The sequence below is a fragment of the Narcine bancroftii genome, chromosome 7, assembly GCF_036971445.1.
Source record: "Narcine bancroftii isolate sNarBan1 chromosome 7, sNarBan1.hap1, whole genome shotgun sequence".
Taxonomy (NCBI): Eukaryota; Metazoa; Chordata; class Chondrichthyes; order Torpediniformes; family Narcinidae; genus Narcine; species Narcine bancroftii.
In genome coordinates this window covers 103,918,242-103,933,969 of record NC_091475.1, presented here as the reverse complement: position 1 = coordinate 103,933,969, position 15,728 = coordinate 103,918,242, and the positions used below count along the sequence as shown (strand labels likewise).

The 15,728-nt window shown below is 38.6% G+C and overlaps 1 protein-coding gene across 6 annotated transcripts in view; it reads right to left on the bottom strand.

The window, feature by feature from the left end:
- The window catches only part of tpp2 (tripeptidyl peptidase 2), a 149,438-nt gene that overhangs the window by 88,033 nt on the left and 45,677 nt on the right, over positions 1–15,728 (bottom strand). For all 6 annotated transcript variants that reach the window (XM_069890670.1, XM_069890668.1, XM_069890665.1 and 3 more), the window contains one exon: positions 4,023–4,150. In XM_069890670.1, the coding sequence (XP_069746771.1) occupies positions 4,023–4,150 (128 nt within the window). The remainder of the gene's footprint in view (positions 1–4,022; positions 4,151–15,728) is intronic.

Genomic DNA, 15,728 nt, shown 5'->3' with positions numbered 1-15,728 from the left:
TCTCAGTGTTCTGGCTAGAGTGACTGCCCAGTCGTAGGTTAAGGGCTCCATCTCCAGCAGCCTCTGTCGGATGCAACTCGAGTCAAACCCGTTGACTAAAGCATCCAGCTTCAAGGCATTGGAGAGTTGTTGCACATTGACCGCCCTGTCATCACATTTGTTTGCCAGCGAGTCGAGAGCCAACATCACTTTCCCCGGGTTTCTGGCATCTAGTCAGCAACTGGTGTTGAGCAGGCGCCACATTCCGTGGCCCTGCATAGTAAGCAGTCAGACATTCCCGGGCTATAGCCAGAGTGGTGGCTCCTTGCATTACGGTGAAAGGGACCTCACCCAGCAGAGAGTTCAGGTAGCCCCACTGTATCACCTCATCGACCACGTTGTTTTGAGCCATGTAGTAATTGAAACAAGCAATCGCCTTCTTGACCACATTGTTTCGAGCCATGTAGTAATCGAAACAAGCAATCCAGTGGTTGAAAATTTCTCTGACCCTCGGGGCCGACTGGTCGATGATCAGCCGCTCTGGCTTGAGTGCTGCATCCATTTCTACTAATAAAATTGAAGTGCCAATTGATGAAGTAGACAAAGACGATGTGGTCAAACAATAATCATGGCTTTTATTAGCAGAAACTCATGGTACAATAATGAAAGACAATAGGTGTATATACAGTTATATCCAAGGGGAGTGTCCTTACAGTAGTGATAATGCACAGCCAATGTTAGAACAGCAAGGCTCGCCAGAGGGGAGACAGGCAGCTTGGCAGACATTCACCACACTTCTAAATCTCTTTTAATCCTTACAATTGAAGCTGCCTCTTCTGGCACCTCATTCCATAAACTCACCACTGTCCAAGTGAAGAAAAGTTGCCCCTCAGGTTGCCCTTAAATCCAACATCATTAAATACAACCATCACCCTGACCATGTTCCCTTTTTGCTGCTGCTATAAGGAAGTGGGTACAGAAGGATGGTCCAGCCCCTCTCAGATCAAGGACAGTTATTTCTAAATAGCTAGCAGGCTCTTGAACCTCTCTAACCATAACCACCCTAACCTTAACACTACAAGACCATCAGATACCTGTCTGCACTTCTGCTTCCACACATTGTAGCATCAGCCAACTGTGAACATTGATTTCTCTTCTTTTCAAAGTTATTTTTATCTCTTTGTGGTGATTTGTATGTTAATTATACTTTAACTGTGTTGGTGTGCTTTATGAAGCTGTAACAAGCAAAACTCCCTTTACATTTGTGCATTATACTTGTGTCTGACAATAAACTCCATTAAATCTCACTTTAAACTCATGTCCCATAGTTCTGGATTCTCCTACCTTGGGAAAAGGCTGCAAGCATTCACTTTATCTGAGCCTCTCCTGATCTGATATACCTGAAGAGGTCACCCCTCGGCCTCCAATGCTGCAGGGAAGAACATCCCAGCCTATCTAGCCTCTCAAGACTTCTAGAAAGGGAAAGGCAAGAAAACAGCAATGTCAGAATGTTGACATCATCATAAGGAGTGGTAACATCATGCAAACTCAAGGTGTTGCTAAGACTCAACTCCCTTCTCTCTAACTGGATTCTGGATTTCCTAATGGAAGTCTACCTGGGACGGTAGAAGAATGTTGAGCAGTGTCTCGCTGAGCACAGGTCCATATCAGGGTATAATACTCAACCCACTCCTGCTCAGGCTACTGGCCCATGACTGGATCGCCAGATCCATCTCCAACAGTATCATCAAGTTTGCAGATGATACAACAGTAGTTGGCTTCATCTGCAACAACGATGAGTCTCACTACAGAGAAGAGGTGGAAAATCTCTTGAAATGGTGCAAGAGTAACAACCTGAGTCTCAATGTGGACAAGATGAAAGAAATGATCATGGACTTCAGGAGGACCAGGAACAACCTCACTCAATATCTCCTCACTTGTTAGGATGACGCAACAACAACTGCACTTCCTGAGAAGACTGAAAAGGCAAGGCTACTGGCCACCAATATGTCAACCTTCTAAGAGAGTTCTATCAAGAGTATCCTGACCAGCTGCAACATAGTGTGGTACTGTTGCTCCAGAGCAATGAATCAAAGGTCGTCCACAGGACATTAAGAGTGGCAGAGAATCACTGGAGTCTCCCTTCCCACCAATGATGTGATCTACTGGATTGTTGTCTGTAGAGCGTATGCAAAATTATTGAGAACCTCTTGCACCTTGCACACAGCATCTTTCAGCTGCTCCCATCAGGAAAGAGGTACAGCAGCACCACCAGGTTAAGGAACAGTGGGCAGTGAGAATGCTGAACGACCAAAGGAACTGCTCACACTACCAATCCAAGACCCATGTAATAATATTTATTTATTTGTATAGATGAAATTCTTGTCCTGCATATGTATTGTTTGTGTGTTATGTCTAGTTGTATGTCTGCGTGTTTTGCACTGAGGACTGGACAACGCTGTTTCGTTGGGTTGTACTTGTACAATCAGGTGATAATAAACTTGACTTGCAAAATTAGTTTTTAAATAATTTTAATCAATTTAGCTTTGAGTTGTGAGTATTTGTTATCAAGGCAACAAATTTACGTACTCTTTCTTTAAGTTTTCCATAATGCCACACAAAAAGTATTCAATGAAACAGAACTTCTATTTAAAAACAGAAGGCTCCTATAGTTTTCTGTCCACTAAATAGAAAATTGCAGCCTAAACAACAAGCAATCAACCAGAGCATCTAAAATGTACAGAATAGTTACATCTGAGAGGACAGGAACATTTACACACAAAGATGAAATTTACTGAAGATAGAATCTTAATAAAGGGCTAATTAAAGGAGTAATAAATCACAGAAATATTTTACCAGTTCCAATAATCCTTCAACATGTTTTCTGTTAAATCAATTAACATTCAAAAAGCCAAAGTTTTGAGAAAGTTTAAAAATGATTCTCATTTATCTTCCAGTATTTCACTACATTGCCTTCTTGGATGCAGGGGAAACACTGGATATTAACTTATCAGGAAAGCAAGTGTTCCTGAAGTGCACAATAATAGGCAAATTAGCCAACTAATATTTCCCAAAACATGAACTGCCATTGAATTTGATCAAAACTCAATACCTTAATTAAAGGCAAAGATTGTTAATTGTTTATGTCTATGTTTATGTCTATATCATTAGTCGATTCTGAGGGCATTAAGTCGGCTGATTTTAGCTGGAATATCATTTCAGTTTTAAATTAAGCAAGCAAGTGATGACAGTAACAGTAAAAAAAACCCAAATATTTTCTTCTGGCTGGGAAAATGCCAAACAGAGCTGGGTTCCAATCTTCACCATCGGCTGTAGCTGGAGTCAGCAAGGGCGGCTCCATTCTCAACATCGGGTGCGGTGCCGTCCACATCGAAGAAATCACCTCGTGTTCCCGGGCAAGAGCGGAGAATTCAAACTCCCAGGCAGGAGTGAAGACCATAGTTGGGGACCACCGGTGGCAATAGGGAGGTGTATGTACTACCATTAGCGGTGCGGAGGTGCCAGGACTGGCGGTGGGGGAAGTATAAGTACCAATGGCAGTGGTGGGGAGGTGTCGGGAGCAATGTGAGATGGTCTTCTTTTGTAATCAGAGATTTTTTTTTGTTAAGTACTAAACATTATTTCATGTAAATGTTCCACTTGTGGTGTCATGTCGGCACTCAAAAAGTCTGCCATTGTTTGTTATTGCTGTTTAACCACTGATACAGGCATTCTACTGATGCTACTGTACTGCTTAGTTCAGTTGTTCCAAAATCCAAAAAACAAAATGCATCTGGTCCCAAGCACTTTGGATAAGGAGTACTCGACCTGCATTACAATATTGCTTGATAGCATTGTCTATAGCAATCAAATAACTCTTAATGGTGATCTAAGTTTATAAATGACGAATGACATTTGACAGAGCTACCAGACCACTTCAATCCACTGTTAGCATCTTCAAAGAAGGGGAAGATACTGCGCAATAGAAATGATAAAGAATGATGACTTCACAAAGCAGTTTCACAAATAAAAGTAGTTCCTACCAATGACACTTGAAGTAGTTCCACCTGGACATCCTACAGTGGAAAGGCAAGGTCCATTATTGCCTGCACTTGACACGTAGATCACATTATGTTTCAATACTGCTTCATTAATTACTTCACAAATACATCTAAAAATATTAAAAGTCATCGTTTAGAATCTTTGCAAAGTAATTCAGTTGCTAGTTTGAAATTTCAACTGGTTGTAGGCTGCAGACTAAACAATGATATCCATTTTCTACTATATTATAATCTATTTTTGTATCAATAACCTGTCATCAATCCCAAAAGTTAGTATCAGTGATACAAAGAACAATCTTTTGACTAATGAGTTTGGATTTGTTTTATGAATATGTTTTGAGCAGTGAATAGTAATTGTTGGACATGCTTGGATCAATTATGAAGTTCACCTCAAACTTTGCACAAAAATGCTGGAGGAACTCAGCCAGTCTCACAGCACCCATCAGAGGTAAAGATATATAATCAATATTTCAGGCCTGAGCCCTTTTTCAAGGCTTGCACTTCTTAAAGAAGAGCTCAGGCCTGAAACGCTGGTTGTATATCTTTACCTCCTATGCATGCTGTGAGACTGGCTGAGTTCCTCCAGCATTTCTGTGCTTTTACTTCAATCTTAGCATCTGCAGACTAATTTGCAAACTACATTTTCCATGTTATCAATCATCCTGTACAGGTACACAATCCTTTATCCGGAACCCTTGGGGGACTGTGTTCCGAATTTCGGATTTTTCCGGATTTCGGAAAGCCAGATTTAAGCCCACTAAATTGTGGTGCCATATCCACCCCCACGCCCATCCAGTCGCCCTGCCGTCTCCCCCCACACCCCCTCGCCCGCCCAACTTGTGCTCCCAGTCCCTCGCTCGTCCAACTCACACTGCCGGTCTCTCAGCTGCCCAACTCGCGCTGCTGGTCTCCCCCACTCGCCCCCCCGACTTGTACTGCCGGTCCCCCGGCCGCCCGACTTGCGCTGCCAGACTCTCGGCTGCCTGACTCGCGATGCCGGCCTCTTGGCCGCCCGACTCGCTCTGCCGGTCTCTCAGCCTCCCGACTCATGCTGCCGGTCTCCCCCACTCACCCACTCAACTCGCGCTGCCGTCTCTCTCCCCACTTGCTGGATTTTGGAGCTTTCTGGATTTTAGATGTCTGGGTAAAGGATCATGTACCTGTACTAAATAATTCAGTTACTTGCATATTAAGCCTTACAAATCTGGTGATCAACAACATCAGGTCTTTTTTAGGATTTCAAACAAAGTATGAGATATATTCATCCATTATCCTGCGATAGCTCTATTTTGAAGTTGCATTCAATATTTATGTAGTTGAAGTATTGTGAATCATCTTGACCAAGCAGGAATGGATAAATGATTGATCTAAACATATCAAAGAATTGATATCCATTTGTACACAAAAACAAATCTGTGCTATAAATACAAATCAGCTACTAGAGTAGTAAGACAATCAATGAACAAAGGCATGGTATTAAAAAAAACACAAATTTGCTAAATGCCATAGAAAAAATGATTGAATTCCAAAAAAAATCTTAACATCCTCAACACAATTTATGAAATGGAGTATGGCATTCCAGTTCAAGCTAACAGGACGCATATACATGTGCTGAGTTTAGTCGGATTGGGTAGAAAAAGAGGTCTAGTTGCCAGGTTTAGACCTGACAGACTCTTAACATACATATGTTAAAATAAATCACTGCTTGTAGCGAGGTCATTACGGCTTCAGCTAGGTTATAGCCCCAAGGCTGAAGCTCGAATCCACAGGAGAAGACACACACACACACACACACACACACACACACACACTCACTCTGAGTTTATTCAGTGGCACCTCTGCCTTTTGTAGTCAGCTCCACCTCATCACAACAGGGTCAGCTGCTAAATGGTTATCTCGAATGCCTGGGCTCCGATTGGGCCCCGTGCATTCCATCGGCAGTGATTGGCCACTTTCACCGTTCTACCGGCGGCCTATGGAAATGGGTGTTTCAGCCCACACAATGCTTTGCTGGTCACCGCATTCGATGGCCATTTTCTGTGTCAACCCGAGGTGCAGGCTGCTACATGCTATTCATTCTCACAATGAGGAATATATCTTCCATTTTATTAAAGTTGACATGGAATGAGCTGAGTGGCAATCCATTCAAGAAGGTACCGTATTTTCACTCATATAATGCTCACATGCATATAATGCACATATTATCATAAATTTTGTAAAAATATTTTCTTGTAATGTGTATATGCGTATACTGCGCATGTGTAGTATTCTAAATTCCAACTGATAAAAGCAATTTGCATTTAAATGGAACATAAGACAAACCACATCCCCATTATCTGCCACAGTTAATCTCCCACAATTAACACCCAATCAACATCCTCCAGACGTGTCAACCGCCCACTATATAGATGATATTCTGCTGCAATACATTAACAAGGCTTTTGAGAGGAATCAATTAAATATACCAAAGACAGGCTTCAGAGTTAAGCAGGTTTTAATTCTAAAAATGCTGTCTCAAATCAGAGGCTCTTGATATGCTAATCTCCTCCCTCAGGGACAGGTCTGGGTAATTAACATTGATAAAGTGTAGTGCCAAAGCCAGAATGTCCTGTTTATAAGAATACCATGGCTTTCAGTACAAAGATATATTCCCAATTTCAAATTACCCACGCCCACTATCAATTGTGCACATTCTTTCAATGCCACTATTACGTTCATATGCTGGCTATAACATTCCCACGCTCACTATAATTTGCATCTTTCCCACTGCCACTATACACTGTGCACATTTTTTTCAATATTATATTCCCACACTCACTATAAATTACTGGCGTGCCTGTCCCATGACCACTATAAATTGTACACGTTCTTTCAATGCTGCTAATATATTCCCACACCCCCTATAAATTTCCAGTTCGACTTTTCTACACCTGCTATAAATTGTGTGCATTCTTTCAACATGTAAAAATATTCTTGTATAGCATGCACATGTGTATAACGTGCGTGGGGAGATGCCTGGATTGTAAAATACTCATATAATGTGCGCATTATTTGCATAAAGTATGATATAGTAGGTAGCATGCCATTATTGCTGACCGCAAGTCCAGACCGGGAGGTACAGCCCAAGATTGCTCTACAGTTTCAACAGGGTCGGTGTCAGAACGAATGTTATGGGGGCCATAGTGCAATGCTCATAAACTTGCTCAGCGGGGAGGATGGGGGGGCAGATGCTGGTCCTACCTACCAATGAAAGTTAATATCCTCCGTCCCCCGACGCAGCAGACGAAAGCACAGCTTTTACTGCGTCAAGCATCACAAGCTAGACGCTAGTGATATTTGACGCACGCTAGTGACGCGGACGGCGAACTATGGCCGCGACCGTATGGGGGAGCACAGCATCTCGCTTGGGGGCAATGCCCACGGATGCCCCCTTGGCACTGACCATGGGATAAGTGATAAGTGGCACCCATGCAGTTCTAGTTAAGCTTATAACATTGATTAAATTATTCTCATATCATTCATAAAGAGTTTGTTTTCTATCGGGCTTATATTCATTTTATAAATTAAATGACGTTCACCTTTGATTCCATTAGATATACAATAGCTTATGAGAACCTTATATTGGAACTAGGATTTGAGAGGGTGCCAAATGCAAGAAAGGCTCCCAATGAACCCTGGGGCCTGAAGGTTTCTTGTCATTTTGGAGGTTTGGATTTGGGCTCGAGTTACAGATGGTTTGAACTGAACTGGAATCTTGTGTGTCTGCAGAAGCTCCAGGAGCATTGGACGTGAATCCACAGACACTCAGCAACTTTAAGGGGATTCATTTTGCTTCTCTTTCTCTTACTGTAAGGGGTGGCAAGGCTAATGGTGAACCTTTGTCTGCCATAAGGCAAACTAAAAGCAATTTCATGTAATATTATATTTCAGTTTTATTACATGACAATGAATTATAACAAGCTCCTGTTTTTCTTCATTGAGTATTACTTTGGGGGTTGGTCCAGGGTGCAAAACATTCACAGATTTCATAATGTATCACAGACAGCCTGCCACCATTGAGTCCAAACTATAAACAAAGGATGTTCTCAACTAAGAACCAAAAACAATGGTTCTTTACCCAGGGAAAAACAGATGGTGAGAGAGAAGTCATGAGTATGAGTCATGTGTTTGAGACATTTAAAAGAAACAAAATTTCAATATTGATCAGCAAGCCATTTTTGAAGAACAGACATGCAGCACAGTAACAGGCCAATTCAGCCCTACGAGTCCATGCCGACCAATTTATGCCCCATTAACCTACACCCCGGTACGTTTTTGAAGGTTGAGAGGAAACCGGAGCCCCTGGAGAAAACCCACGCAGACACAGGGAGACGCTTTACAGATAGTGCAGGATTCAAGCACAGATCTGGTCCTGATCGCTGGCACTGTAAAGGCATTGCACTAACCACTATGCCAACTGTGCTGCCCATTATCTGATGATTTTCTGCAGCCCTCAGTGAGGCAAAGCCTTCTGCAAAAATGAAGTAAACAATCACCTGCTAATGTTGGAAATGAGATGATGTACATAGGAATTTCTGATCTCTCTCCACATATCCTCAAATGTCTATGAAAAGCAGTTCAGACATAGAACATATCCCGATGTTAACATGAAATCAGATACCATGAACTCAGCTGCACATCTACAGACCCAAATGTAATGACTGCAAACAAATCATCAAAGCTATGCTCCGGAACTATGAGAAATACAATAAACACAAGGTTACGCATGATACAATATAATTGGTTACACAGGCTATACACCATGGCCCAAAAGTTAAATAAATGGGACCCAACAATATCAGACAGATGTTTTCGCTGTAAGAAGGAAACGGGAACAACAGTACATGCAATTTGGACATGAGAGAAAGTGGAAAAGTTTTGGGAAGATCTAAACCAGGTATTAAATAAAATCACAAAAAGCAACATACCAAAAAATCCAGAGATCTTTCTTCTAAGTCATATAAGAAGTAAAGAACTTGTACTCTATTTGGATGGAGCACAAAAAAAAGATTTATTATGATAGCCTTAGCTGTAGCAAAAAAATGTATAATGTCAACTTGGAAATCAGAAGAGAGCCTGAGAGTACTGCAATGGTACATAGAAATGAATAAATGCATTCCATTGGAAAAAATAACATAATTTAAAAAATAAAGTCACATTATACAAACAAATTTGGGAACCGTAAATGGAACGCAACAGAGAAGTCCTACCGCGGACCTCCACCCCCTAAAATGATAGAATGAGAAGAAGACGAAATGAACTGACCCAGTGTGTAAAAGTAGATGACACAATTTTCTTGTTTATTTTCATTGTGTGATGACATTGTTTAATGGGTTTATTGTATTGTATATGTTGAACGTTCAGAAGGTGGGGAGGGGGATGGGAAGGAGGGAGGGAAGGGAGGGGGGGAAAAGGGGAGAAAATGACACTGTGTATATTCAAGAGGGAATTGTTTATGTGTAATTTGGTTAATATGGTTCATAGTGTGAAAAATAAAAAATTATTAAAAAAAAGAATGTCCTCACAATAAGCATGCTCATTGTTCTTGGTAATTTCAATACCCATTTCAGTAAGAATTGAAAGTACCTGCTGTAAAGCATTCGCCAGTAAGGCATAGGTAATCTCAATGAAAACGCTTGCACATTTCAGAATTTAAACATTGCTTTTACACAGACACAGTCAGACCATCTGAAAGCATTCCATTCAAGACAACGGCATCAACTTTACATTTTCTTGGGGAAGTCACGTGATGGAGTGGTGACCAGTAAGAAAATACCAGTCCTCTCCAGAAAAGTAAAAAAAAGTAAAGAAAAAGCAAAGCCACAAACACAGAAACCATAACAAATTAAAAATAAAAGTGTGGAGAAAATGGTAGCTAAGAAAGAAAAACCAAAAACAATGGGAAGAAAAGAAGGAGGAAAGACGTCGGAAGAGAAAGATGAAGGCCTTACCTGTACGAGGAGGCCCACCATGGAGAGAGAAGCCCGCTCCCTGAGGTCAGTGGAAACCCCGAAAACAGAACTACAAAATGGCTCACGGAGCCAAACAAAAGTGCGCAACAGCGCATGTGCGAATCCTTGCGCATGCGCGATGCACAAGACAAAAACAACACCAACGGGAGGGGGGACCAGCTGAGGAGTAAATCTCCACAGCTTAAACAGACAAGAATAACACAAAAGCAAGACTCTCAACAGGAAAACATAGAAAATAACGGGAACAAGAGGAAGAGAATAAAAAAAGGAAATCAGAGAAACAACAGATGACTAACCCAGAGGAAGAAGACCAACACCAAGACACCTTTATTAAAAATAATAAAAACAAAAATACCCAACAAAATAAAATAAACAACCCAACAAGAAAATCAGAAGAGACAGAGGTGAAGGACACAGATCCTGGAGTGGAGACAGAAGAAGAGGAGGGAGAACATCAAACTCTACACAGAGAAATGGAAGATGAAGGGAAGGGACAGTACATGGATAAAAAAAAATAAAGAATATATGGAAACATTAAAAGAATGGCTGAAACAAGAATTCAGTGAAATAAAAAGAACAATAAAAGGTACAGAAGAAAAAGTGAATAGATTAGAGATGGTCATGACAGAAATAGGGAAAAGAGTAGACAAGGTGGAAGAACGAGAAACAGCCATAGAAATGGAGGTAGATGACTTAAAAAAGAAATTAGAAGAATCTGATAAAAAAGTTAAAGAAGCACGGGAGCTGTTAGCTCAGAAGATAGCTATAATGGAAAATTATAATAGGAGAAACAAGATAAAGATAGTGGGCCTTAAGGAAGATGAAGAAGGCAAAAATATGAAATAATTTATAAAAGAATGGATCCCCAGGGTCCTAGGAAGGAATGGAAATAGAAAGGGCACATAGAACATTAGCCCCTAAACCACAACCACAACAAAAACCAAGATCCATTCTAGTAAAATTCCCAAGATATATGACAAGAGAAAATATATTGGAGAAGGCAATGAAAAAAATAAGAGGAGACAAAAAACCACTGGAATACAAAGGTCAAAAAAATTTTTTTCTACCCACACATAAGTTTTGAAGTCCTGAAGAAGAGGAAGGAGTTTAACGTAGCAAAATCGACCCTATAGAAAAAAGGTTATAAATTTATGTTAAAATATCCAGCGGTCCTTAAAATAGTTATCCCAGGGCAGCAAAGCAAGCTGTTCTCTGATCCGGAAAAAGCACAAAAATTTGCAGAACACCTACAAAATAGACAGAGAGATGAAGAGATGTAACAAGAACAAAAATGACAACAAACTATATATAAAGAAGAAGAATAAAGTATAAGTAAGAACTAAGAAGGGAAATAAAGGAAGTAAGGAGGGAATTAAGAGAGTGAGCTTTGTTATATATGAAGATTAAAATATTTTCTGGGGGGGGGGAAGAATAACAGTCACTGCGAAATCAGTTGACACTTGCGAGCGGGTTCGCAAATCCAAATGGAGAGGGGAGATGTGGTTGCCCGACAAGGGACAAAGGGCAACTCAGAGAGGGGAGGGACTATTGGGGTTAAAGGAATTTTAGATATGGGAATAGTGGAAATATTTTATGTTTTAGAAATGTTGTCTTACAATGTGTTCAAAAAAAGAAAACAGAAATGGATAAGAAGGGAAGGTGGTGATGAGGAAATGGAAAGGAAAGATAAACAAAGTATAAAATGGCCATGTTGAACTATATGACTTTAAATATTAACAGAATACATAACCAAATCAAAAGGAAGAAACTGTTAAATTTACTGAAGAAAGAAAAAATTGATATAGCATTTGTGCAAGAAACACATCTAACTGAAGTGGAACACAAGAAATTAAAGAGAGATTGGATAGGATATGTAACAGCAACATCATATAATTCAAAAGCCAGAGGTGTAGCAATATTAATCAATAAAAATGTACCAATCAAAATAGAATTGGAAATAATAGATCCAGCAGGGAGGTATGTAATGATAAAATGTCAGATATATTCAGAATTTTGGAATTTACTCAATGAATACGCACCTAATGAAGATCAAAAATTTATGCAAGACATCTTTTTGAAGATCACAGATAATGCAAGGGAATATACTAATAGGAGGGGATTTTAACCTTAATTTGGACTCAAACATGGATAAAACTGGAAAAAAGACTAACAGAAAGAACAAAGTAACCAAATTTATAATTAAATCGATGCAGGAAATGCAACTTTTGGATATATGGAGGAAACAACACCCAAAGGAAAAGGAATATTCATATTATTTGGGTAGACATAAAACATACTCAAGGATAGACCTATTCCTGTTATCAGCCCACATTCAAGGAAGAGTTAAGAAAACGGAATATAAAGCTAGATTGTTATCGGATCACTCACCCCTGTTATTGGTAATAGAGCTGGAGGACATCCCACCGAGAATGTATAGATGGAGATTAAACTCCATGCTACTTAAAAGACAGGATTTTAGAGAATTAATTGAGCGACAAATTAAAATGTACTTTGAAATAAATACAGAATCAGTGAAAGCTAAGTTTATACTATGGGATGCAATGAAAGCATTCATCAGAGGACAGATAATAAGTTATGTAAATAAGATGAAGAAGGACTACAATCGAGAAATAGAACAGTTGGAAAGGGAAATAACAAATACAGAAAAAGAATTAGCAATAAAGGAAGATACAACTAAAAGAAGAGAATTGACAGACAAAAAAAAATATGAAACACTACAAACATATAAGGTGGAGAAGAACATAATGAAGACAAAACAGAAGTATTATGAGCTAGAAGAAAAAATGCACAAAATACTAGCGTGGCAGCTTAAGACAGAACAAACTAAAAGAACAGTATTGGCATCAAGGAAAAAGGACAAACAAATTACATATAACACAACGGAGATCAATGAAAACTTCAGGGAATTCTACGAACAACTATATCAAACTGAAAACGAAGGGAAAGAAGACAAAATAGATGAATTTCTAACTAAAATTGAACTACCGAAATTGCAAACAGAGGTGCAAAATAAATTAATAAAACCATTTGAAATAGAAGAAATACAGGAGATATTAAAAATACTACCGAACAATAAAACACTGGGAGAGGATGGACTCCCAATAGAATTCTATAAAACATTTAAAGACTTATTAATTCCTCCTCTCCTGGAAGTAATGAACCAGATTGAAAAAACACAAAACATACCAGATTCATGCAAAACAGCAATAATTACAGTAATACCAAAGATGGGGAAAGATCCACTAACACCAGCATCGTATAGACCAATATCTCTACTTAACAGAGATTATAAGATAATAGCTAAACTATTAGCAAACAGATTGACCAACTGTGTACCAAAAATAGTAAAACTAGATCAAAATGGATTTATTAAAAAAAGACGAACAACAGACAATATCTGTAAATTCATTAACTTAATCCATGCAGTACAAGGAAACAAAACTCCAACAGTAGTGGTTGCTTAAGACGCAGAGAAAGCCTTTGACAGAGTAGAATAGAATTATTTATTCAAAGTACTACAAAAATTCAACCTATCAGAGAAATATATTAATTGGATTAAAGCATTATATAAGGGACCATTGGCGAAAGTGACAGTAAATGGATATATCGCAAGCCAATTTAAATTAAGCAGATCAACAAGGCAGGGATGTCCACTATCTCCCTCACTGTTCAGGTTAGCTATAGAACCACTAGCAGAACTGATAAGAACAGAAAATAAAATAAGAGGGATAAAAATAAAAGAGAAGGAATATAAAATCAGTCTATTTGCAGATGACGTTATAATAGAACTAGAAATATCAATAAAAGAATTACTTAAGAAATTGAAGGAATATGGAGAAGTATCGGGGTACAAGATCAACGCAAATAAAAGTGAAGCAATGCCAATGAATAATGCGGATTTCACAAAGTTTAAGAAAGAAACACAAACACAAGCAATTTGATACCTAGGTATACAACTAAATAATAATCTTGGCCATCTATATAAACTAAATTATCAGCCATTAATGAAAAAATTACAAGACGATTTAGAGCACTGGAAAGACTTACCACTAACACTGATAGGAAGGATAAACTGTATTAAAATGAACATCTTCCCAAGGATAAAATACCTATTTCAATCATTACCAATTCACCCAACAGAGAAATTCTTCAAGGAGCTAAAGAAAATAATAAGGAAATTCTTATGGAAAGGGAGAAAACCAAGGATAGCACTAGATAAATTAACAGAATGGTACAAGCAAGGAGGCTTACAACTACCAAACTTTAAGAATTATTATAGAGCAGCACAATTAAGATACCTATCAGATTTTTATCAAACAAGGGAAAAACCAGATTGGACCAGATTAGAGCTAGATAAAATAGGGGAGAAGATACCTGAACATATACTATATAAGTGGGATGAAAAATTGGTGGAACATAGGATTCACCAGCAATGCACCATCTGCTCTACATTTGGAAGAAGGTTCACATAGAAAGGAATAAAACAAATGATCAACTACCAAAATTAATATTGATGCAAAATCAACTAATCCCCTTCACAATAAATAACCTTTCCTTCAGAGAATGGGAGAGAAAAGGGATCAAAAGAATAGAAAATTGTTTTTTGGGAAGTAAATTATTATCTTTTGAACAAATGAAGAACAAATATAATATTACTCATGATCTTCTTCTTCTTCATACAATGTTTGCATACCACCAACTGAAAACCTACTTGAAGGACAAATTAGGAAACAGGCTGAGGTTACCAGAAGGAAGCAATTTTGAATATGTGATTACAGACACAATGATAATTAAAAAATTTATAACAAACATGTACATCAAACTGCAAGAAAAGGAGAACGAGGAAACAAACTGTAAACCTAAACAAAAATGGGAACAAGATCTAAACATAAAGATAAAGAATGAAACATGGGAAAAGCCATGCTCTGGAACTATGAAAAATACAATAAACACGAGATTACGCATGATACAATATAATTGGTTACACAGGCTATACATCACACCCCAAAAGTTAAATAAATGGGACCCAACAGTGTCAGACAGATGTTTTCACTGTAAAAAGGAAACGGGAGAAACAATACATGCAATTTGGACATGTGAGAAAGTGAAAAACTTTTGGGACGATCTAAACCAGATATTAAATAAAATCACAAAAAGCAATATACCAAAAAACCCAGAGATCTTCCTTCTAAGTAATATAAGAAATAAAGAATTTGGACTCAATTTGGATGGAGCACAAAAAAATTTTATTATGATAGCTCTAGCAGTAGCAAAAAAATGTATTATGTCAACCTGGAAATTAGAAGACAACTTGAGAATACAACAATGGTACATAGAAAGAAAGAAATTCCATTAGAAAAAATAACATAATTTAAGAAATAACATCACAATATTCGAACAAATATGGGAATCATACATGAAACACAATAGAGAAATCCTACCACGGACCTTCACCACCTAAAATGACAGAAGGAGAAGACAACGAAATGAACTGACTAAGTATATAAAAGTAAATAACAAAAATTTCTTGTTTATTTTTATTAAGTGACAACATTGTTTAACGGGTTTAATGTATCTTATAGATTGAACTTTGAATAAATGGGAAGGGGGGTGAGGGAAGGAGGGAAGGGAGGGGGGAAAAAGGGGAGAAAATGAC